The sequence below is a fragment of the Populus nigra genome, chromosome 4, assembly GCF_951802175.1.
Source record: "Populus nigra chromosome 4, ddPopNigr1.1, whole genome shotgun sequence".
Taxonomy (NCBI): domain Eukaryota; kingdom Viridiplantae; phylum Streptophyta; class Magnoliopsida; order Malpighiales; family Salicaceae; genus Populus; species Populus nigra.
In genome coordinates, this window is record NC_084855.1 from 13,930,149 (window position 1) to 13,954,194 (window position 24,046).

Consider the following 24,046-nt stretch of genomic DNA (forward strand, 5'->3'; position numbering starts at 1 on the left):
AATTTGATCATTTTATTAGATTTTATTTTTTTTGTTAATTTTTTAAAATTTAGTAGAAATGCAATTTTGATTAAATATAAGAGGTTAGTAGTAATCTTTTAAAAAATAAAACAATAAATACAATGAACAAAACAATGCACTAAATGAAAACTTGCTACAAACAAGAGAGAGAGAGAGAGATCCACCAAATAAAATTGGCAAGAAATAAAGGCAAAGGGGACACAAACAAGAAATTGCAAATGGCAAAAAGGCCAAGTGTCAAAAGAAAAGAAATAATAAATAAAATAAAAATAAAATGTTACTGACTTTACAAAGCAAAGCTAATAAGTGTAAGGAGGCAGTTGAGAGTTGGGTAGCCTCCCTCCCCCCCTCCTCACCTCCCTTCATTTTCATCAATCAAAAGCGGGTATTCCCACGCCTTCTTCCCTCGTGTTCTCCGCCCCCTCTTTCCCTTCTTATACTCCCTTTCCCCTACTCCTTCTTCCCCTCACTTCTCTTCTCTTTTCCTTTCCCATTCTAAATGGCATCAGCTTCAGCTTTCTCTGCTACCAAATTCACCCAGCCGTTTTCTCTCAACGGCACTACCTCCAGATCTCATGAAAAGCACCAATCTTTCTTTGATCCTCTTAGGACTGCCCCTTCTTCCTCCTCTTTTCTTGGATCCACCCGCAAACTTCGCCTTAGTTCTGCTTCCAAATCCAAGCTTTTGGCGAATCCCAACCGTCGATCGGCTGTTGTTGCTGTCTCTGATGTTGTCAAGGAAAAGAAGGTCAAATCTACCACCAATCTGGTAACCAATTCCACAATTAACCTCTCCACTATTTCCCTTATCGAATGCTTCTGTTTTGATTTTATTTTGGCTTTTTTGTGCTTTTGTTTGCATTTCTGTGCACAAGAGACTGATTATCGTATACCATTTTAAGCTTTAATTGAAATCATGTCATTTTCTTTGTCAATTAGGATGACATTAAATTAAATCCCAAGTTTTAATTTTTAAATTGATTGTAACTATGTAATTAGCTTTGTGATTTAATTAGATGCATTGCTATACATTTAAAACGGAGAAGCTTCGTATGCGTTGATATGTTAAAGCTACTTTTGTGAATTCTGATGAACGAAATAGAAATCAAGAACGTTTCTTTCTTCTTCTCTTTTTACTCATTTAATTATTGGTGTCTTTAGTTGATCACTAAAGAAGAAGGATTGGAGGTATATGAAGATATGATATTGGGCAGAGCTTTCGAGGACATGTGTGCCCAGATGTATTATAGAGGCAAAATGTTTGGTTTTGTTCATCTTTACAATGGTCAAGAGGCTGTCTCAACTGGGTTCATCAAGCTTTTGAAGCGGGAGGATTCTGTTGTCAGTACTTATCGTGATCATGTACATGCTTTAAGTAAGGGAGTCCCAGCTCGTGCTGTCATGAGCGAGCTCTTTGGCAAGACTACTGGGTGTTGCCGGGGCCAAGGTGGATCTATGCACATGTTCTCGAAAGAGCACAACTTGATTGGTGGGTTTGCTTTTATTGGAGAGGGAATTCCAGTGGCTACTGGTGCAGCATTTTCCAGCAAGTATAGGAGGGAGGTTTTGAAGGAGGCGGATTGTGATCATGTGACATTGGCCTTTTTTGGTGATGGTACTTGTAACAATGGGCAGTTCTTTGAGTGTTTGAACATGGCAGCATTGTGGAAATTGCCCATCGTGTTTGTTGTTGAGAATAACTTGTGGGCTATTGGGATGTCACATGTGAGGGCAACTTCGGATCCAGAGATTTGGAAGAAGGGTCCAGCATTTGGGATGCCAGGTGTTCATGTTGATGGAATGGATGTTTTGAAGGTGAGGGAGGTGGCCAAGGAGGCAATTGGAAGGGCTAGGAGAGGAGAAGGACCAACATTGGTGGAATGTGAAACTTACAGGTTTAGAGGACACTCATTGGCCGATCCTGATGAGCTTCGTGACCCTGGTGAGCATTTACATTTTGGTTCTCGTTGTTTGGCTGTCTATTTTATTCCTGGTCATTGATTAATTTAATGAATTTGCATTTAGCATTTCAATTTGATCATTGTTATTTTCTCTTTAGAATCCCATTTCTTCTATGTTTTGTGACTTAGCTTTTGCCTTTGCAAGTTTAAATGATATGAAGGACACCAGGCCCTGTATGATTTTTGTGAAATGCTTCTGATTTTTTCCATTTCCTGTGCCTATTGAAATATCTACCATTTACAGTAATAAAATTGTTTTCCATTTCTCCATCTTGATTTGACGCAATATGGAGCAAAAAGTTCAAAATGAGTTGCCAACTATGTATAGGTTTATTGAGGCTTGTTTGAGTTAAATTCTGGTTATTATTGACCCTGCTAGTGCACAGCTTTACTTTTTAAGGAGGTGTTTTATTATTTAGTAAACTTTTTTCATCTGCACCTTTTCGTTCCCTTTCTTGTCTTGTGTTTCTTCTTCTTGGCTCTTCAGCAGAGTTAAAAACCTTCCCATCTGTTATTGTGGTATCATAGTATTAGCACAGAGTTCTTCACAACATCTTATTGCAATGATGTCTACTATCCTTTCTATCCAATTTCATTTGTTGGTTTGTTTTCCTCTAAATGAATGCCTTTACATTATGATACCATGACAAAAACCAAGCTACTGTGAAATAAGCTCTAGTGATTAGTTTCCAACAATGCTAGTCCAGAAAAGGAAATATGTTACTTGGGAGATTCCCTTTTATATTATCTGTGGTGGTCAGTAGGCCTAACAAGCATTTACATATAATCTCATTGAGGTATTCAATATCTCAATAGAGCACCTTGAAATGATTCGGTAAAACACGAGATACTAGTATTCGATATTCTGTTTTATAGTTTTGTTTCATAAGCCCAGGCACATTTCTCTCCCTCAATCTCTTGGTTCATTTTGGCAGCTGAGAAGGCTCACTATGCTGCTAGAGATCCCATCACAGCCTTGAAGAAGTACATGATTGAGAACAGCCTTGCCAGTGAAGCAGAGCTAAAGGCTATTGAGAAGAAGATAGACGAAGTGGTTGAGGAGGCTGTTGAATTTGCAGATGAGAGCCCTCATCCATCACGCAGCCAGTTACTTGAGAATGTCTTTGCTGATCCAAAGGGCTTTGGAATTGGACCTGATGGCCGGTATAGATGTGAGGATCCAAAATTCACAGAAGGTACGGCTTGTGTCTAGGTGTTTGAAGTGGAACATTCATCAACTCCAGTTGTGCTCGTTGGTCTGCACAGCTCCATATTCATTAAAGCTGGTCATTTGTTGCCGCCCTAAATTACTGTGTAAGCAAGTTATGTTGTTTAGTTTACCTTTTCAATCTTAGATTTTGGCTTTGTTCTCTTAAGCATGTCCGTTCATTGTACTAGCGTTTTGAATAACAAACCTCCAATGGACTAATGGTTCTTGGTTCATATAGCTTCGAATGTTTGTACCAATGGATAATGGCTCCGAATTTTGCAATTTTTTAGCCCATCTTGCTGCCATTAAGTTTTTTTTTTGTTTTGTTAGCTAATTATTGCAGCCAGCAATATCAGTTAAATTTCAAGGATCACATGGTTTGTGCATGTGTTCCAAATATCGTCGGATGAAAATGATATGGTTGGATATACAGCATTATCTGACGATTATATCAAAGAAATTGCAATCATCACACGGAGCACTGCCAAATTGTTAATCTTTGTCCTGCTAATCGTTAGCTTAGCTAAAGAAGGAGAGAGAAGGAGAGAGCGGGAGTTCGCTCCTAAAAGAATTAGTGGTTTGAGCATGTAGGGTCTTGTTGAGATTTGGCGACGCAAACTACGGCACACTTCAATGATACTGGGAAAGGTACTCCATGTAGTTAACCGTATCTGGTGGCTAACAGGGCTTTTCTGGTGGCAGAGCAAGTATTTGTCTGTTTTCCGGATGTCCGTGTGAATACAAACAGAATCAGCGAGGTCCCCAAAAGCACTCCATGTGACCCGAACAAATATACCACGAGAGAACAAGATGCTACCAAGAAAAGAGCGGTGAAAATCTGACGAAAATTCCTTTCTTCACAGAATAAACGTCGTCGCAAATCAGAAATAAACACCAGTTTGAAACAGACCGTATTCTTAATCTCACAGAACACAATTGCTGGCAAACTAATTATGCATTATCTGGTTGTAAAATGAATCGTGAGAGATTTATCGAAAAAATAAGTATGTGAAGTTGATTCTAATACTCTTTGCATATAGTAGTCCACCGAAGCAAATATAAGAAGTTGATTCGGCGAGCTTCCCAATCTGAACAGCCAAAATTTCTTATTTGTCTCATAAAATCTTGAAGAATGTTTATACACTTCCTAAATTTCAAAAGTACAACGCTCAAATAAGCTCAAGATGATGGCGAAAAAATGCGTACTTCAATTGAAATAGAGAACAAAAGGAGCACAAACGGCAGACAAAATAACATTAAACTAAGAGCAACTACAAGGTGATTCTTATCATTCACATGGCGGGCAAAAAGAATATGCAAGGGACATTTCTGCACCAAAATAGATGGGATCACAACTTCAAAGCAGCAATCGCTTCAGGTTTAAAATCAACCCTTAGACCCAACACTCGCCTAACCTCTGCAGGGGTTAGTCTCCAGGTCATAGGTCCTGAGTTCTCACCCCAGAAATCCAGAATCTCAGATACTTTTTCTAAGTTGAGGATAGTTGCCATTTGAGTGAGACGAGCAAACTTGTCTCTCACAGTCCTCTGAGTCATGCTTGAGAAATGGCTTACCAATGCCCTCACATCCCTGTCAAGCTGAAGGCCTCCAAGCTGACTGAACCTCTTCTGCATCATGATCACTTCAAGCCTCTTCACAATGAAGTCAATGACCAAATGTACAAATGAATCATAATTGTTGGCAGTCATTAGAGGCTGGAGCCACGATACATTTGTCTCAACAGAGTGGAGAAGCCTCTGGACCCATGGGTCATTCACCTCATTATCTGCATATTCAGCTTCAGATAATTCATAACTGATAGTTGCTACACTATCTAATACTGGACGGATTCGAGGTGTAACAGTTGCCACTAGTTGTTCCATGCCAGCATTCAGGGCTTGCTTGAAAGTACTGCTCACATCACCCAACTCAGACAAACAAGATTTCACCCTTTCTCTATCTGCTGATGCAGGGAATGCCTGTTGAAATTATTGCAGTAGGTTTAATTGTTAGACATTGAGGTGATTTCAACAAACAAGGAATAAAAGCAATTCAAGTGATTGAAATCAACCATGTCAACAAACAAGTATCCTAACAAAGAAAACGAACATGGAAGGAGTAACTATTGAAATTATTGTGGACACTTTAATTATAAGCAATGAGGTGGTTTCAACAAACAAGCAAGAAAAGCAATCCAGGAGTTCGAAAACAACCATGTCAAAGGGCACAACAGAGCATAAGCAACAAAATAAACAAAAGGATCATCGAAATATGCTCGAGAAACATCCATACTCATTTAATTGCAATATTTAGTTCAACATAAAAGATAAGAATCAGCCATACATTAAATGTAGACGATGATGCCAATTCTTCTGATTTCTTTTTTATTCCTTGAAGTTCATGACATCTCTATCATTTCACATACCATAACAGGTTCTATGTGGAACATTAATGGATAACAAACATATTCTAACAGTCTAACTTATAGTGTGACTAAATCAAAAATCACAAGCAAGTTAACATGCAAGGCATAGACTAGCAAGCACAACAGCTATTTCTTTTGGTTACTTAAAGCAAGAATTATAACTTACCTCAGCACATTGCTCTTCAATCTCATGCTTCAACTTCAAGACATACTCGCCACTCACATCCATATTATTCAATGCAGTGGCAAACTCAGTCCCAGTCTTTTGTACACCAACACCACCCAAAAACAGCTTTGCACCAAGGTTTAGTTCTCTCATTTTCTGTTGCAAAGCTTCATGGTATTCATTACTTAACAAACTACCTGCAGCACTCAAGACTGCAATCACAGAATTAACGTTTGAAGTTGATATTGCCCTTCTCAAGCAACTTTGAAGAACATAGAACACATCGTCAACAGTAGACGTTGTAAGGCTATCAGGCACATGCTCATCAATCTTAATAGCTTTCCTTACATTTTCAACCATAAAGAATCCCTCTAAAATCACATAAAACCCAGTGATCTCCTGAACAACTCTACTAAAACTCCCACTCCTAAATGATTTAGTAGCTCGTGGAACCAACTCGGGATCAACAGAGCTCAACCCTTTAATCTTCGAAACCATGAATTCTGTATAATCCTCACCTAATTGCATCAATGACAATATCTCTTCTAAATACAACTCAATCTCTCTTGGGTCTGGCCCTTCCGGTGCACCAACAGCAAGTAAATTCTTATTCTGTGCATTAATCTCCGACGCCAACTTCCCCAGTTTCCTATACTCCATATATTTCTTCAAAATCAAAGAACCCCTCGAATCACACTCCTCTTGTAATTCGCAAATTGCATAAACAATCCCATCTTCACCACACAAACCCCTCAATATCTCATCATTTTCTTCAATAGCCAAAACAATATCCTTAAACAAATTCGTCAAACCCCCAACAAAATTAACATTACTACTAACATTACTATTATTATAACTCTGTTCCATTAACTCCACTAAATTCTCAAACTCAAGCCTAGATCGCATCGAAATCACTTTCTTTAAATATCCAACATAAACCTGCAAGCCCTCTTCTTCCAATCCTAGAGGCGAAAAAAGCCTGATAAACCTTAAAATCGTCGAATGATCCCTGGAATCCACCGCAGCGGACAACTTCTTGCCCACAATTCCTTCGAGCGTTCTCTTCGACGCCAACAACTGCTCTCTCTGATCCGATCCAGAATCTTTATACTTTGCATCAATCTGCAAAAATGTCTGCACATACTTGGCAGCAGACTCATAATCCTCTTTTTCAAGCGCATTCTTCACTCCTTCAATACAATTCCCTCTCTCAACAATCGCATCAATACGCAAGAGGGTGGAATTAACACGCGACTGAGCAAGATCGAGCTCACGCACTTTGGCACTCACGTGATCTGCTAAATCGCAGGTGGAGCGGACATTGGAGTGCATGTGGTCGAAATCGGCTTTGACAATCTCGAGAACATCAGCGGATTTTTGGAGGTGATGGAGATTCTTGTCGAGATCGGAACGTTGGGATAAAAGAGTATCGAGGTTGAGGTCGAGACCGCGTTGGTAGGCTATGCATTCGTGGAGGAGACGAGTCATGGCGCCTACGTCTGTTAGGTTGCGAACGTGGTCTAAGGCTTCAGGGGTGCCGAATTTAATAGAGGGAGAGTTGAGGGTGGTTTCGTCTTCTTGTTGGGGTTCTTCTTGTAGTGGTTGTGGTTGGGGTTTTGGGGATTTCGTGACTGCTCCATTTGGGGTTGCTACCATTTTTGTTTCTTTTTGGATCCTGGATCTGGAGGGGGAGGAGGAGGATATTGATGAACAAACAGATGATGGAGTGATGAGCGGTGTTTTGATCTTTCACCTGTTTTAAGTTTGTTTGGGTTTCTTTATTTTCGGGTCATATAGATCCATACAAACCCATACCACCGTCTACGGTACTCAATTAACTCATCTTCATTGTTTTTCTGTTCTCCTTTTTTAATAAAAAAAAATTATATTTTTCTTATTTTAAATACTATTTATGAGAAATGGAGCGGCTATAGCCTATATGTCAATGGAAATTATATTTCACCTTTCAATTTTTTTTTATATATTTTCTTCTTTTTTATTAAAATGTTTTTCTTAGGAAAAAAATGTATAATACCATGAGCACATATTATATTTTTACACGTATTGTATCTTATTAATTTATTAAAAAATGATTTAAATGAAAAAAGAATTAGATTAGTATGTATTTTTTTTTAAATTATCATTTAATTGTGCATTCATAATTTTATCACAAATGAAATTTAAATTCTCTCTTATATTTGTAAAAGGGTCGATCCGCCTTTTCAAAACAAATATCCATGCAAATTTTGGAGCTGGAGGCTCCGTTTCGCAAATGGGCTGACCAACCATATCCACTTGGAAAGTTTGGAGCTCATTTCTCCAATGGCCACCCGCAGCAGGCTCTTAGGAGGACCCGACACTACTCTCTTCTCCTCTCGAAACTAAAACCAAAGCAGCAGCTACACCAACGACAACCTCTATATCATTCTCTCCGCCAATCCAACTTCAGTACCCCAAAACTCTGCTGCTGCTTGTTCCGCTCTAACTCTCTTCACTTGCCCTCAAGAAAAGGTCTCACTGTTTTAGCAGTTGAAGATAAGGAACCCGAGATTGCGGAGGAGATTAACAACTTGAGCCAGGAGAATGGTGACTTTGAATCCGAGAAGCAAACCAAACCATGCGAACTATACGTCTGTAATCTTCCAAGGTGTTCCGACATTGCAGACCTTGTAGAAATGCTCATGTCTTTCGGCCCTGTTCTTTCTGTTGAGGTATATATATTTTTGCTATCACTTTGGACCCTTCCTTTCTTCTTAGTGACATCTGGGTTGGGTTATATAAAGAAATACGAATTCTAGTTTATTTTTCAAAATTTGGATTCGATCATCTGAAATTCAGACAACTGTGTCCTCACTCGATTCAAGTGAATTTTTATTTTGGTTCTATTGCAGCTATGATTAATCGATTTTTTTTCATTGTTTTGATGCAATTGCAACAGCTACACTATATAATTTGGAAACTTGGTGGGATTTTAGCCAAAAATTGGAAAGATGAAATTCTATCAAGCATGGTAGATAGGCTTTTTGCTGAAATTAAAAAGATTGAAACGAAATTAACCTGGTGGGAAGGTGGAAGCTTGGGTTTTAGCTGAATATAAAAAGTGAAACAAGATTCTTCACTTATAAAGCTGTGGGATTGCACTCTCAAGTTTTCGGTTCCTTGTTGAGTTAATTGCAGGTTTCTCGGAACCCTGAGACCGGTGTAAGCCGAGGATGTCGTTACATCACAATGAGTTCTATAGAGTCGTCAAGGAATGCAGTCTCTGCATTGGATGGATCAGTTGAGTGTGAACTAGCTACCATTTTTTTATTATCATTGTAATTATTTCTGTATCTGATTAACAAACATATTGCCTGAATTCGTTTACTATTTTCAAGGATGTCGGTGGCAGGGAGAAGGAACCCTGAGGCTCTGAACTCAGCACCCACAAAACACCTATTTTATGAAAGTCCACATAAGTTGTGCATAGGCATCTTCCCTGGAGTACAAAACTGGAGTAGCTGAGGAATCTATTTAGCCAGTTTGGGGTTGTGGATAGTGCAAGGGTGTTGTATGATCGTAGAGGAGGAAAGAACCGTACTTATGCCTTCCTTTCATTTTCATCTTCTGCAGAACGCGATGCTGCACTTTCAATGAATGGAGCAGTTAAGCTCAGTAGCATCCTCCCTTCTTTCAACTTTCTCTCTTCTTTCACTTCGTTTGTCATTGTTACCCATTAATTGAATTTTTCTTGCGGGACTTCCATGATCGTGTTTTAGTTGTTAAAAGAGGGGTTGAGAGACGACCAAGCTCTGACTGAGATTTTGCTGCTTGCATATATGTAAGGAGGCTGGACAAATACAATAGCTCGAAGCATTCTCCTTACTTGAAAGTTTAAGCATTCTAATTAGCTGAAACTAATATTGCATATTCATGTGCTCTGATATACTCTCGTAGCCTCTTGTTTTCTGAAAAAAGCTGTGTGTATATACTCTTTATCTTTTCCCAATATCTTAGTTTCTGAGTTTGGTGTCGCTGAAGTAGTGATATTTTCCAGTTCATGATAATTTGGAGGTGTGGATTATATATTGGCACCCAGATTAAGCTTGGTACTATGCGTACACAAGGGAAAGGGAGAGGGAGAGAGATGAATCATATAATCAGAGGGACATGTTACCACTTTTCCATATTGGTCTGGCATGGGAAATATTTTAGCTTGCAACTTCCTGGAAAAAATCATGCATTACGAGATTGATTACTTAGCTGATTTATTCTGTAAGACGCCAGTAGAAGACAGCAGCTGCCAAAATTTTCCCTGGATTTGAGCATGGAATTGTTGTCTGAGCAAATTAGGCACCATTCTTCCAACTGAAACCTTTTCCTTCTGCGTGTATTTTTTCAGAATGGAAACTACAATTGAGATTTGATTTTCTTGATTACACCTTCGTGCTTGCCCTTACAATTCACTCATCAGTATCCAGTTCTGTCACTACTCACTAGTTAAAAAACCATAAACCCTAGCGAACCATCACGAGAATTCTATGGCCTGGTGATCCCCAGCCTCAGGATCTATTTACTGTTTAAAGGAGAAAGAAAATAGTCAGCAGCACAGAAAGAAGCAAAGAACACTCGACCTCTCCATTTTATTTATTCATAAGCAAGGATCTATTACAGTTTGATTATTTATTATTTATTAGCATGTTACGTCATTAAAAATCCATGTCAACAACAATGAAAAAAAAAAATATTCTGTCCTTTCATTCTTATAATAAGAAATCCCTAAACAATCATAACCAAAATCACAGCTCACCCTCCTCCCTCTCTGTTACTTGGTGCTGCCAACAATCATCTCTAACAAAACCCATGTCATTTTTATTTGCAGGAATTTTTATTATTATTATGAGCTTAAAATTTGATATGTATAAAGCAATTTTTTTAAAAAAAATATCAAAACAATGATATCTTAGTTATAAATAATAAAGTTTAAGAGATTATTTTAAAAAAAAATTATTTCACATTAAAAAGATATTATCTTCTCATTTTATGTTGAAATATTTAAACTAAAACAATCTTTTATTCTACATTAAAAAAACATGATTTTTTTTATTGTAAATATAGAATATATATACTAATAAACTTTCAATCCTATATTCAAAAAATAAGATTTTTTTCTAGTGTTTATATAGTGAATTTTAATATAAATTAGTAGACAACAATGAAAGATGGTAGCTCATGCACATAAGGTTAGATCAGCAAGAAAAAAACATTTGACTACTCTCTGCACGTGAGATATTACCTATACTTTTTTAACCTTTTATCTTTGATAATAATTTATATTTTGGCCTTTAAATTGCCACCATGGTTTTTTAAACTCTTAAAAATAATTTTCTAACAACTATATATTTTATAAAAAATGTTGTACCAACAATTAATTCTACCATTTATTCCCTAACTAGATTTTGCAGACTTTAATTCTCCTATTTATTTTCCTGCTAGTTGTTCTTGGCTAACAAACCTGTATAAACACATACACTTTTAGAGACAAATATGAAAACCACCTGACTTGAAACACTTAACCTGAGTTATGAACTCAGTAGGTTTAGTAATGTCATATTTATAAATAAAAATTTTATTTTATTACATGATAATAAAAATATACACTTTAAAAAAATCAACCAGATAAAATTTAAAAACAAATAATGATGGATGGGTAAAAAAAAATATCTTGCTAATATTATAAAAAGACTTATAATCCTACTAAAAAACAAAGAATGTTATTTAATAAAATAATATCTAAAATATATTCTTAATTAATTTAAGAATTTAATAAATTAATATACTTATAATATTTTCAATTAATTAATTTTTAAAAATAAATTTAAATTATAAAAAAAATCAGTTGCTGGATAACCCAGCATAGAACCTGTTTAGGAGTGTGGTTGTGATTGTTTTTCAAAGTGTTTTTCATATCTAAATGCATCAAAATGATTTTTTTTATTTTTAAAAAATTATTTTTAAGATCAGCGCATCAAAATGATCTAAAACATATAAAAATATTAATTTTTAATAAAAAATTTAAATTTTTAAAAAATATGATTTACACCGCATTTCAAAATAGCTCTTGCATTAGCTCAAGCACGTCTAGAAGCCTAAGAGTATGCCTGGGTGTTTTCTAATTTTTTCCTTGGAAGCAAATAATATGTCATTTGCTTTTAATTCTTTAATAGGTGAAAGATTGTTTATTATTATGTTTTGGATCCAAAAACCAACATAAAACCTCCATGAACTACTTACTAATTCCTTAACACCCTAATATCACTAAAAAAATTAAAAATTAAACAGACAGGGCATGTCTTTCTATTTTTTTCAGGCTTTTCACTCAATTCATCTCTTCTAATATTCAGTTTTCTACGAGTTCTAATATTAGATTCTCATTCTAGAAACCGTTTGGAAACATAATGCAAACTGTATTTTCAAAAATTTTAATTTTTTTAGCTAAAATTTAATATAATTGATATGTTTTGGATCATTTTAATATATTGATGTTAAAAATAATTTTTTTTAAAAAAAATATTAATATATATTTTAATATATAAAATTATTTTAAAAAAATTATTATTACACGTCAAACATACTCTTAATAGAGATATTCAAAGACCCAAAATACATGGAGATGCCTAGCTAAACCGGTGACGGTGACGGTGACGGTGACGGTGGACGCTTGGCTAATATGCCATCAATTTCTTTCTCGCGTGCCTTTTCCTCATTGGATAAAGATGGTCTAAGAGATGTCTGGGCTCGCCTTCGCTCATTCGTTGGGTTCGGTCATGCTTTTCATGACGAGACGCAAATTAGAAATCACCCTGTCACATCACTGTAACGGCCCGCGGGCCCCGCACCTTAACTGCATCACAAGCTTTTACCAGGTTGCGTGCCGCTAATTTGCAGCCCTCTTATAATAATAACGTGATAGGCTAACTTGCACGCAGCCAACAACCGCAAAAACTTATTTTGCCGCAACATTTATGAGTAGTGCACGTGATACAAGTTTTATTCCAAGTGATTGTTAATTCTATCACTTGAACTCTACTTCAAAATGATAAAAAAGAAAGAGATATTATAGAAAACACTAAAATATGTGATGTTTTTCTCTCACATTTGACTTGGACTCGCTATTCATTTTTTTTTATTACAGTTCTCAAACTTTTTTAAGACGGTTGCATATTTTTGAAGTCAAATTAAAGAATAATTTGTTTAAATTTATTAACAAAGAATAAAATTAAAAGAAAAAAAACCAGTTAAATACTACTAAAATGTTGGTAGGGTGTTTTTAAGTTAAAATTGATTAAAAATTAAGTTTTTAGAGTAAAAATCTCATTGCCATGATTTTCTAATCACCACAAAAAAAGCTGGAATATGAGCTACCATAAAACACATTGTCTATCTTTTTTTTTTTAAAAAAAAAAAAACAAGACTAGACATGTTGATCTAAGCTTGAAAACCCATGCGCCTTAGCTCTTTCTTTCAAAGGCCCATACGAGATAGGCTTTTTTTTTGCCTTTTTTATATTTTTTCATTTCTTTTTATTTTATATTTAGGTTAAATATAAATTTAAGAAAAAAAAATTATTCAACTCGACTCTCTATATTTTTTTTCTTTTTTGTTATTTTTTCATTTTTTTATTTTATATTTAGGTTAAATATAATTTTTTTAAAAAAATTATTGAACTCGGTTGAATCCATAACCTGAATTACAGGTTTGACAGGTTGAGCCAAAATATTTTGAGTAATTTTTTTTGTTTAATGCATTTTCTGTCCCTTATTTAAAAAAAAACACAATTTCACCATTTTGTTATCGATGATTTATTTTTTTTTTAACTTGAAACTAAAAAAAAAATCTTCATTTGTTACCAATGATTTACTTTTTCTATCTCAGTCCCACATGTTTGTCCTGTTTTTTTCTTTTAAAAAATATTTATATAAAAAAATTCTCATGCGCTTTGTTATTGTATAATTAAATGAAAAATAATCTATGAAATAAAAAGTTTATTGAATCCAATGGCATGCATAACACGTGTCGCAAGTTTGGATGATTGACTAGAGTTCACTTGGTTTTTTTAATTGAATGTTGTTTTTACCAATTTTTTCCTTCAACATTGAGTTAATTGAAAATTGAGTTTTTCAATTTGATTTTTGCAAGATTATCCCTATGGGTTTCATAAGTCACTCCAGGTTGACCTAAATAAATCTAATATGTTTCCAACTCAATAATAGATAAAAATATCGCTAGTATGCAACTAATTTTGAATTCCTAGTTAAAATAATGTTTTTTAGAAAATATGTTAACGATACCTGGACTTTTTTTTTGGCATTCAAAATATTTTTTGCTCCAACTCACAGAGTAGCACAAGCCAATTCTATTATCACTTGATTAAATAAAAAATTTATTCTAAGATACACAATTATTAGACACAATTGGTTATATGACCTGTGTTGCAAGATCAAATATCGTAATTTACATCAATCTTTTTATTTTTTGAGTTTAGTCTTTAGTAATAGTTAACGGGTTTTTTTATATATTTTATTGGCACTGATACTTATTTGATTAAATAAAAAATTATTCAAATAACAAAGTTATTAAACATAATTGGATCATGACCCGTGTTACAAGATCAAATATCTAAATCTATATCTATTTCTCAATTGTTCCAGTTTAATCTTTACTTATTATTAACAAATTTTTTTTACATTTATTGACAGGAGTAATTCTTGATTTATTTAATGAATTTTTTTTAATTTTTTATTATGAATTTTTTTATGGCAAAAAAACATGTTGAAAAAGCCTATATATTCTCATTTCTTTTTACTTAAAAATAATATTATTCCACCTACAATAAATCACAAGTCAAATACCTATTCGAGTCCATGTCCCCACAACTAGAATTTGTCTTTCTGAAAAGTTATATAACATTATTTATTTTATAAATCAAACAAAGAAAATGCTATTGTTCAGAAAGATAGCTTCTAATCAGAGATATCATCCTCATGCTAGAATATAGAAAGAAAGAAAGAAAACTATTTTCCTACAACAGAAATTGTCTCAAATCTGCAAATTATATTTATTAAAATACCCTGCAATCTGATTTTGAAATAGGAGAAATACAGAAGAATTTAGATACATTTCAAATAAAAAAAAATAAAACTTTTTTGAAAACAATGGGCGGTGGTAAATCAGCGGAACCTAACAAATAGTCTCACACATGTCAACCATAAGGGAAGATATAACAATAATAACAATAAAAAATGAAGGCATTTTTATTGTAATATGCAATGCAGTCTAATTATATTTTTATCCTTTCAAATAAATAAATAAAAACTAATGGTCGTGGTGTTGGTGTTGAAGGTATTTTGATCTTTTCATATGACCCATTAGTTATTAAATTTACTGGGGATATAAGTGTTTTTTAAATTTTTATTAGTAGTATAAAATGATTTAATTACTCTCTAAGCTATTTTTTTAAAACTGATTAATAAGGATATTTTTATCCTTTTATTTTTAAAATATAGTAAACTGATAAGTTTACTTTTGCAATAAAAAAAAACTAAACGATGCATCTAGGGGTCTTTAGGTCTTTTCACTTAGATTGTTTATGTAATTACTAGGTTCATCAACGACATTTTAATATTTTAGTAATAATTAAATATTAATTAAATTGAAATAGTTACTAGCATATATGAGGCGCCATGCACTTTGAACAGTGAAAATAAAACCTCTAAATGACATAAAATGCATGTTTGTTATGTCGTTATAAGTGTCGTTAAGTCTTCCCCCTCCATATGGGACACATGTTGGCAACAACATAATGTTTTATTGCTAATCAACCTCTTTGTTTTTTTTTCTCTCTCTTCCCTCACAAAATTATACATGGTTCCTCTTTATTGTTGATATTTTAATTTTGGTTCTTATTCTTTTTATTTTTAATTTTTGTTCCTAACCTTTTATAAAAGTTTTATTTGTTTTCAATTTATTCATTCAATTCTAATTTGTCATATTTTTTTTTTTCAATCTGGTTCTTATTCTTTTGATTTTTATTTTTTCTCCTTGGTCCTTTTATAAAAATCTTAATGGTTGTCAATTTCATCATTTAATCCAAGTTTGTGGTCATTTTTGCTCTTATTTTTTTGATTTTTTGTCCTTTTATTTAAGTTATGTTTCTTTTCATTTTAACAATTCAATAAAAAATTTATAGTTACCCTTTAATTTATTTTTTATTTTGATTTACACCTGATTATTTTAATTACTATCTTTTTATTTAGATTTTGTTTGTGTAATTGATTATTTTTTTTATTTCATCCTTCAATGTTTGATTTGTTGGGGATTGAACTTCACAATTTTTCCTTGTATGCTACTTTCAGTCTAGTGACTTGAGTCACAAGTGTAAAAAATTAATGCGGATCAACATCTTTTTTAGGCTTATTTTCTTTTATGATTTCATCATTTGACGTAATTTTTTTTTTTAAAAATTATCTTTCTGGTTTTCTTCAATTTTTTTTATATGAGTTATTATGATCTTATGAACTAGGCCACGGGGTTTGCGGGTTACCCTGGATTAACTCGTTTTTTATTATCTAAGTTACTTGTCTATCATACTACCTCGAGTTGACTCGATCTGTTTTTTTATATTTAATTTTATACTTTTAAAGATTTTTTCTAAATTATTGTGATTTTTTCTTAAAAAATATATGTTAGCTATCATTATCTATTTTTATCATCTAATTAAAATAAAATTAACTTATTAAACCTGGTTAGAAGTGTAATATGAATTATTATTAGTTTTTAAAATTTTTTAAAAATATATTTACAGTACCTTGATATTATTTTTTATATAAAAAAATACAAACTCATGGCATAGCGCGATCCACGTTTATTCTAAGTAAAGTGTAAACAGAAAAGACATGCAGTGTACTACGTACCAGACCAGAAGAATAATATTACTAAAGAAAAACTTAAAATTAAATTAAAAGTCATCGCTATCTTAAGTTTAATACACGAAGAAAAGGTTGGCTTGAACGTTCCACGTGTCAAACGCTTCACCATAAGATCTCAAACTATGCTCTCCAAGGCCAACGTGGCAACCCCTCTCAAAAATATCTCTCCCAACAATCCCAAAACTACGCAACACGTGTCCAGATATGCCCCCACCAGAGAAGACAATTAAAACCGCAGCATGGTGATAGAAGTACGGGTTCCTAACAAGAAAAATAAAAAACAGTGGCCCATATGTTGACACGTCATCTAAACCAACCAGTTGCCAATGGGGAGCCACCATTTGATCGACCCTCAGATCTCCTTAATCAAATTAAAAAAACCCAAACTCTCTCAGCTTAAAAAATTAAAAAAAATCCTTCAGACGAGAAGATATTTTCAGCGGTTTTGCGGTTGTGAGTGCAAGTTGGAATAAGGAGGCAGTTTTTGCTAACTCTTCTCTTCACTAAAATTAATTTCAGTTATTTCTTTTTGATTACTGTCTTGCTAAGGACGAGGTTAATTTTGCTCTAACATTAACCCGCTCTCTCTTCTCGTTTTTTCTTTCTGATACCGCTACAGTTTTCATTTTGATTTTTCTTCTCTGCAGAAATTAGGGTTTGTTTGTTGTGTTATTTTCAAATTTTTTCTTTTGTTTTGTGTAAGTATCATCGTGTTTGAGAATGGGTAAGGTGGTGTTGAGTAGCAGTAGTGAAGAGGCGGGGGGGATGGTGGTGGAGTTAGAGACAGAGAAGAAGGATATTGAATCGTCGGAGGTGGTTCGTTGGGAAAAGTTTCTACCAAAGATGGTGCTCAGAGTTCTTTTGGTCGAAGCGGATGATTCTACTCGTCAGATTATTGTTGCTCTTCTCCGAAAATGCGGTTACAGAGGTTTTAATTTCTTGCTTTTCACTCTTCGTTGACTTTACCATCATTTTTATTTTTCTGTGATTTCTTTTTTCTGTCTAATTTAATTTAATTTAAATTCTCATTTCTTTTTTCTTCTCGATCAACTTATCTTTGTTAAGTAGGCAACAATTTCAATTTTTTTGGTGATATAAACATGTCAGTTTCTCGTGGCTGCACTATTATCTTGACTTGTTTTTGCTGATTTTGATAAAGATTCCTCCCTTTTCTTTTTTTAAAAAATCGATATTTCACTTCTGATTTGTTTTTGAGGGAACTGGAATTTGTGTTAAATCTATTTATCATGCTAGGTTGAATAAGGCGGCATTACTGTTTTTGCTGCTCTTGATGGAAAAATATTTATCATGCTATGTAGCCTGGATGAATTTACTTCTGACCCTTGCTCTGTAACCTGTTGATTCCTCTTTCCCTCTTTCTCTGTTATATGATGTAATTGAACATTATATTTAATATTCGAGTACAATTTGAGTTTGCAATTTGCAAAATAAAAATAAAAAATCATGACATTTTCAATTTTCGGTATCGTGGTCTTCGACTGAAGATGTATGCTTTTCTCTCTGAGCAGTTTCTGCTGTTCCTGATGGATTAATGGCGTGGGAGACTTTGAAGGAGAGACCCCATAGCATAGATCTCATATTAACTGAAGTGGAGTTGCCATTAATATCGGGATATGCGTTTCTTGCTTTGGTCATGGAGCATGATGTTTGCAAAAACATTCCTGTCATAAGTATGTAAAAGCATGTTTTTGTTAACTTTACTATCTTGATATTTTGTTTGTCGTGGTGCTAAACAATGTTAGGAATTTTTTGCATCATAAACATACAGTGATGTCTTCACACGATTCAATTAGTGTGGTTCTGAAGTGCATGTTAAAAGGATCAGCTGACTTTCTCGTTAAGCCTGTTCGGAAGAATGAATTGAGGAACTTGTGGCAGCATGTTTGGAGAAGGCAAACTGTATGTTTAACTTTCAAGTTCATTTTTTCGTTCTATTCTTCTGGTTCAAGAGCATGCTACTAATGGATTTTTATTTATTTATTATTGATCAGCTAACTGCTGGAAAAATCCCTCGAAACTCGCATAAAGTTGAGGCTTCATCTGAAAACAACGCAGCTTCGAGTGATTTTGCGACGTCTTTGCAGAAAAATAAGGATTGCAGCGAGAAAGGGAGTGATGCCCAAGTGAGTATTAGGTCACTTAATTGTCAGTCTTGTAGAAATATGTAGTCTCTGTCTTTGAATCCATTCTTGTGATGTAATGTCTGCCAATTTCCCAAATAAGGGTGAGCAAAATAACGAGAGACCGAATTAACCAAAAAAATCAACATAAAATTAACTGGAAAGACCGACCCAAGATATTAAACTCAAAAAACTATTTAGAAAATTTTAAAAAATCAGTTCGGTGCATTTTTGGTTCCCATAAAAATTAAAAAATCCAAACCAAACTGATTTTTTTCAATAAAAAAACTAAAAAAACTTAAAAAGCCCAAGCCCATTTCACCCAATCCTCTAAAAAAGCCCAATTAAAAGATCCATGGACTAATTTGCGAGAACTTAACTGAATTGTTCAGTTTGAACTTTGAACTGGTTTTCCAGTTCGATACAAATTTTAAAATAAAATGCGTTAAGTTGGACCTTTTGTCCAAATCGAACTGAACTGACCGATGCTCCCTTTTCCCAAATGTCTGCTTCTGAATTCGGTATTTTCATGTAACCTGCTCCTTTTGGCTTATCAATTGCACAATCTTTATAAAGCATTAAGCTATAGATATATCCAGGATCCATGATGAAATTCATGGAGGACACTTGTAGAGTGAGGAAAATTTCTCTTTCCAGATTAGGTTGGCTTTATAAAGTATCACATAGAGACTGCATGTTTGCCACTTCCCGTGCAGAGCTCTTGTACGACCCCTTGCTTGGAAGCTGAGAGTGCTCACATGCAAAATATACAGGGACTTTCATATCTGAAGTACAGGAGTGCTTCAAATTTGAGCGATGCAGATAATGAGAAGTATGAAGATTATGCCAAATTAAATAAAAGCCCAGTAAATCCTGAGAGCAAGACCGGAGGTATGTCTCACGTTTCCATTCCTAATTTTTACTTATCATTTATTACAACTGTTTGAAAACTTTGCTTTCTTTGTTCAATAATACCTAACAAAGGGACTTCTAACACAGCACTTGTAGCAGAAAGGTCAAACAGGACGAGACCTGTCAGAGAACCGTACCATGGAGCTTATAATCCAACTGCTCCGAGACTGGTAGAGGAGCATGCTTGTGCTAAGTCAGCGATTCATGATGAGAACTTGAGACCAGAAAATGAAAGGGAACATGTTAATAGCTCCTTTGGCCTCGATGATGTACTTGGTGAAACCTCAAGTGGAGCCATTGACTTGATTGGTTCCTTTAATAATCGCCCAAAGCACACATATGCATGCTCTAGTTTACATGATGCGACAAACAAGTTTGAATCCCCTCCACTACTTGAACTCTCTCTCAGAAGATTGTATCCCAGTAGCTCAAAGAACCAAGGGCTAGATGAAAGACATGCATTGAACCATTCCAATTCCTCAGCCTTCTCATTGTAAGTTTTTGTACCCAATACTGAATATTAGATAAAACCTGGGCCATCATACTGTTTTCCATCTCAAACTTTATTTAAACATCATGGAAGTGAGTCTATCTCCCTTCAAGTTTTCCTCTTTTTTGTTTCAGTTTTAGTTTCGCTTTTCTTTCTCTTGTTTTTATATTTATTTTCAAATAATTATTTAGCTATCATGTAAGGTTCATCTTTCTTGTGCTTATTCAGTATAATTTCTCTATTACAATAAAATATTAGGCTTAGAAGAAGGAAGAAGCAGGAGTTCTGAGACGGTGGATTTAATGGCATAGGTGGCTATGAGATTCAGTATTAATATTAGATAGGGTGTTCCCCATTCGTTGAATGAAAGGATCATAATTACATAATTTTATCCACTGCTTTAACTGATTTGTTAAAGAACAGGAGCTGTGTTTTTACAGTCTTTTCTTTTTTATGATGTGTTTTCTGCCCTAACTAATGGGCTTGTATAGGAAGAGAGATGGATTCTTGAGTTCAAGCCTCACCTTGTCAGAAAAAATAAGAAGTGATTTCTGCATCCTGATTGCATAATTTTAATGAAAGTTATTTCTTTTAACTCTAGAAGGTCACGTGGAAATGCTACTCTGATTAACGCATAGGTTCTCTCTGCAGGTACAATAGTAAGACACTGCAATCCCTTTTTCCAACATCTGCCAGTAATGGCTCAGATTCCAAGGAAGAAGCCAGTAAGTCTCCTGATCTGTCATCCAGTCAACTTGCTCAAAACGTTGGTACTGTTTCTCAGATACATGATGCCTCTTTGAGTGGCAATCAAGAAATTATGACCACTCCGGTCATTGGCCAATCTGGGAAGGTGGAATTAGCACATCGAAGCCCTCAACTTGGATTGATTCCTGTCTTAGGTACAAGGCTTGACAATATCTCTACCGGATGTGGTCATGTTTTCTCCCCTCTATGTTATACGCAATCAAATGCAGCATGGAATCCCAATCTTGCGGGGCGGCAACAGTCTCCATTTCCTACAACTGCCTCAGTTCATTCAAATCCTGAAGTTCTTGATTCCAAGCAAAACCACAAGTGTTATGCTGAAACTACGTGCTGCTATGTTGACCAAAATGATCTTCAGCAGAACAATAGGGAACCTGTGGATGAAATGAGACATGATTCACCTGCTGCTGGTCAGAGTACTAGTAGTAGTTTATGTAACCGTGTTGCCGATAATAATAATAGCAGTGCTTATGAAAGCTTTGGCAGTAGAAACGATGTAAATGCCTCTTCAGTTGGGACAGCTGAGAAGTCCGTGGCTCAAGAGAACTTGAATAATGGGGGTAACTTCAACCATGATGGTTTTGGAGGGAGCGATTCCTATCGCTCCAGCCAAAGAGAAGCTGCTCTAACAAAGTTCCGCTTGAAGCGGAAAGATCGATGCTATGAGAAAAGGGTATGTACTTCTTATTGCTCTATGCAGATATTGTGCTGATGTGCTCATGTGCATTGAGATGACTCCATCTGTAGCTGCTTGTGAACCCATGTCATATAGCTGTCGTATCTTATCACAAATATTCTTTAAACTGTCATCCTTTTGTCAACTCTTCCTGTTGCTGATTTTCATATGTTGCTATGAGTAATCTAAACTAGCTCGGAAATTTCAGTTTCTACAGAACTGTAGTGCTGATCTCATGGACATAGACATGAATAGTTAGAATTCAGCTGCTAGGAATGATATGCTATTGCCTGTGGTGAGGATAGCAAAATCACATGCCAAGACATGTATGGAATGATATGCAATTCTTAAACGTAGACTTCCTTTGACCGGCAGGTTCGATACCAAAGTCGGAAAAGACTGGCAGAGCAACGTCCTCGGGTGAAAGGTCAGTTTGTTCGTCAAGCGCAAAATGATTGCCCAGTTGCTAATGGCTGACCGCGAAGGTTATCATCGCACACCTGTTTGTTGCTCGAGCGCTTTGATGTTTTGGAAATGATGGCATGTCTATGGTGAGATATGAATGTGTTTGCAACCTCCTTTACCTTTGAGTCTACTAGAAAAGTTAGGCTTGTAATTATGGGGTGAAGTCTGAATCCTCTTCTACTCTGGTTAATTTCTTTGCTCGCGCAGTAGATGACTGACTTGTAGGTTTTAGGAAGCTTTAAAAGTGATAATTTGGGTTGATAGTTTTAAAGTGGGCTTGTATCTTCTGTTAGCTTTACAAGTATTGCTTTATATGATTGCTGGGCAGCATCCACTTTATGCCTGCCTGAGATTCTGTTGATCAATTAATTAGGAGAAAGTGGATATTATTATTATTCTTTATGTTTAATTTGGTTCGGTTCATCTGATTGAGGCATTCGTTCCTTTGATCATCTTAATAGACAACAAAACTTCTGGACGCTACGATTGATTATTTATTAGGCAAGCCTTTTATGAAAGTATTACTTCACGGACCGGAGAACCCCAAAAATAAATAAATAAATAGTCCTGGAAAAGGTCTTGTAATAGTCTTACACTATATAGGTCACTGGAGCTACACTGCGGGCTATTATTTTTTTATTGTAGAAAAGAAAATGGCAACGCAAATTTTTCTTAAAAGAAAAAATTGCAAAGATGATGAACATTGAATAGAGATAAAAAAAATATTAGAAAGCAATGAAAAAATATTTGAGCAAAACTAGATGAATTTGTTAAATTTATGACTCGGGACGTGATATTGGAATAACTCAATTAAAAATAAAACAAACAAAGAATACTAATGTTCAAAAATAAAATATTTTAAAAAATAAAATTTCTTCAAATATTGCATCAAATTAAATGTCGGGATGCAATTAATAAAATTAATTTAATAAAAAACTTAAATAGGGCTATTCACAATATTTTTCATTGTAGAAAATATATCAAGAAGATTTAAACCTTGTAATTCTAGATTAAACTTTCAATTTGCAATCCATTAAATTCTTGATCTGAACTCGACTTAGAAGCTCAAAAATAAAATTAAATGTTGGAGAATGAAATTAATTAATTCAATTTTAAAATAAAATTATTTTAGAAAAATTAAATTAAAAAAAGATAAAAAAAAGCAAGGTGACTTGTGTTATTTTAAAGTTGACTAAAAATCTCATAGAAAACGAATTAAAAAAAATAAAAAAATGGTAAAGGATGAAATAAATTTTTTTTTTACAAAAAGCAACCCACAGAAACTCGTATCCGTGTCAACTTTGTAAATCAGAGTCAATCTCTTAAACCAATAAATCATTAAATTCTAGAGTCGAACTCATCTAAGAAGTTAAACATCCGTCCAATTAAATGTTGGAGACTGAAATAAAAAAAATTAACCTAAAAGATTCTTTCAAGGTAAAAAAAATACAATAATAATAAAAAGATTAGATTTGACAGGAAAAAAATGATGAAATTGCCAAAAAAAACAATTGCAAAAACCATCTACAAATAGCAATAAAAAAATAGGAATCAAATCTGATAGGTTACAATATCTATTGGGGGTGAAATTAAAAAAAAAATCTTAATTTAATAAATTATTCTTAATAAAAAAAATTGCAATATAGAGAACAACGATGAAATTGAAAAAACCCTTTCTATAAATTATTTTAAATTTAAAAAGTTGTAATGAAGAGAATAATGATGAAATCTTAAGTATAACAAATCTTTAAGGTTGATTCGGTTTTTCTTTAAGGCCAATACGAAAATCAAGTAGGAGAGAGGGAAAAGTAAAAAAAAAAAAACAAAGGGCTACATGCACTACT

At 34.3% G+C, this 24,046-nt stretch overlaps 4 protein-coding genes across 8 annotated transcripts; 3 read left to right on the plus strand and 1 right to left on the minus strand.

The window, feature by feature from the left end:
• Window positions 1-327: 327 nt before the first annotated feature.
• On the plus strand, window positions 328-3,474 carry LOC133691989 (pyruvate dehydrogenase E1 component subunit alpha-3, chloroplastic). The gene is made up of 3 exons (XM_062112624.1): window positions 328-790; window positions 1,183-1,963; window positions 2,918-3,474. The coding sequence occupies exons 1-3, from the start codon at window positions 521-523 to the stop codon at window positions 3,193-3,195; spliced, it is 1,329 nt and encodes a 442-aa protein (XP_061968608.1). The 5' UTR covers window positions 328-520; the 3' UTR covers window positions 3,196-3,474.
• An 807-nt stretch (window positions 3,475-4,281) lies between these two features.
• LOC133691988 (conserved oligomeric Golgi complex subunit 4) lies at window positions 4,282-7,586 on the minus strand. Its single transcript, XM_062112623.1, has 2 exons — window positions 5,784-7,586; window positions 4,282-5,171 (listed from the first exon to the last, which is right to left on the minus strand). Exons 1-2 carry the CDS (start codon window positions 7,437-7,439, stop codon window positions 4,542-4,544), a joined length of 2,286 nt encoding a protein of 761 aa, XP_061968607.1. The 5' UTR covers window positions 7,440-7,586; the 3' UTR covers window positions 4,282-4,541.
• Window positions 7,587-7,981: 395 nt separating this feature from the next.
• LOC133691794 (28 kDa ribonucleoprotein, chloroplastic-like) lies at window positions 7,982-9,755 on the plus strand. The gene is given in 4 exon segments (XM_062112387.1): window positions 7,982-8,494; window positions 8,961-9,067; window positions 9,161-9,252; window positions 9,255-9,755. Coding segments are annotated over 4 exon segments (921 nt in total). The 5' UTR covers window positions 7,982-8,020; the 3' UTR covers window positions 9,503-9,755.
• A 7,372-nt stretch (window positions 9,756-17,127) lies between these two features.
• LOC133692406 (two-component response regulator-like APRR3) lies at window positions 17,128-22,611 on the plus strand. 5 transcript variants are annotated; one of them, XM_062113316.1, is made up of 9 exons: window positions 17,129-17,678; window positions 18,280-18,441; window positions 18,540-18,670; window positions 18,763-18,894; window positions 19,608-19,782; window positions 19,891-20,296; window positions 20,945-21,018; window positions 21,196-21,734; window positions 22,113-22,611. In XM_062113316.1, exons 1-9 carry the CDS (start codon window positions 17,471-17,473, stop codon window positions 22,212-22,214), a joined length of 1,929 nt encoding a protein of 642 aa, XP_061969300.1. In that variant the 5' UTR covers window positions 17,129-17,470; the 3' UTR covers window positions 22,215-22,611. The 5 variants fall into 5 exon arrangements, with proteins under 5 accessions (XP_061969299.1, XP_061969300.1, XP_061969297.1 ...); XM_062113315.1 differs by having other exon boundaries at window positions 17,128-17,678; window positions 19,665-19,782; window positions 19,903-20,296; window positions 20,945-21,734; XM_062113313.1 differs by having other exon boundaries at window positions 19,903-20,296; window positions 20,945-21,734.
• Window positions 22,612-24,046: the final 1,435 nt, after the last annotated feature.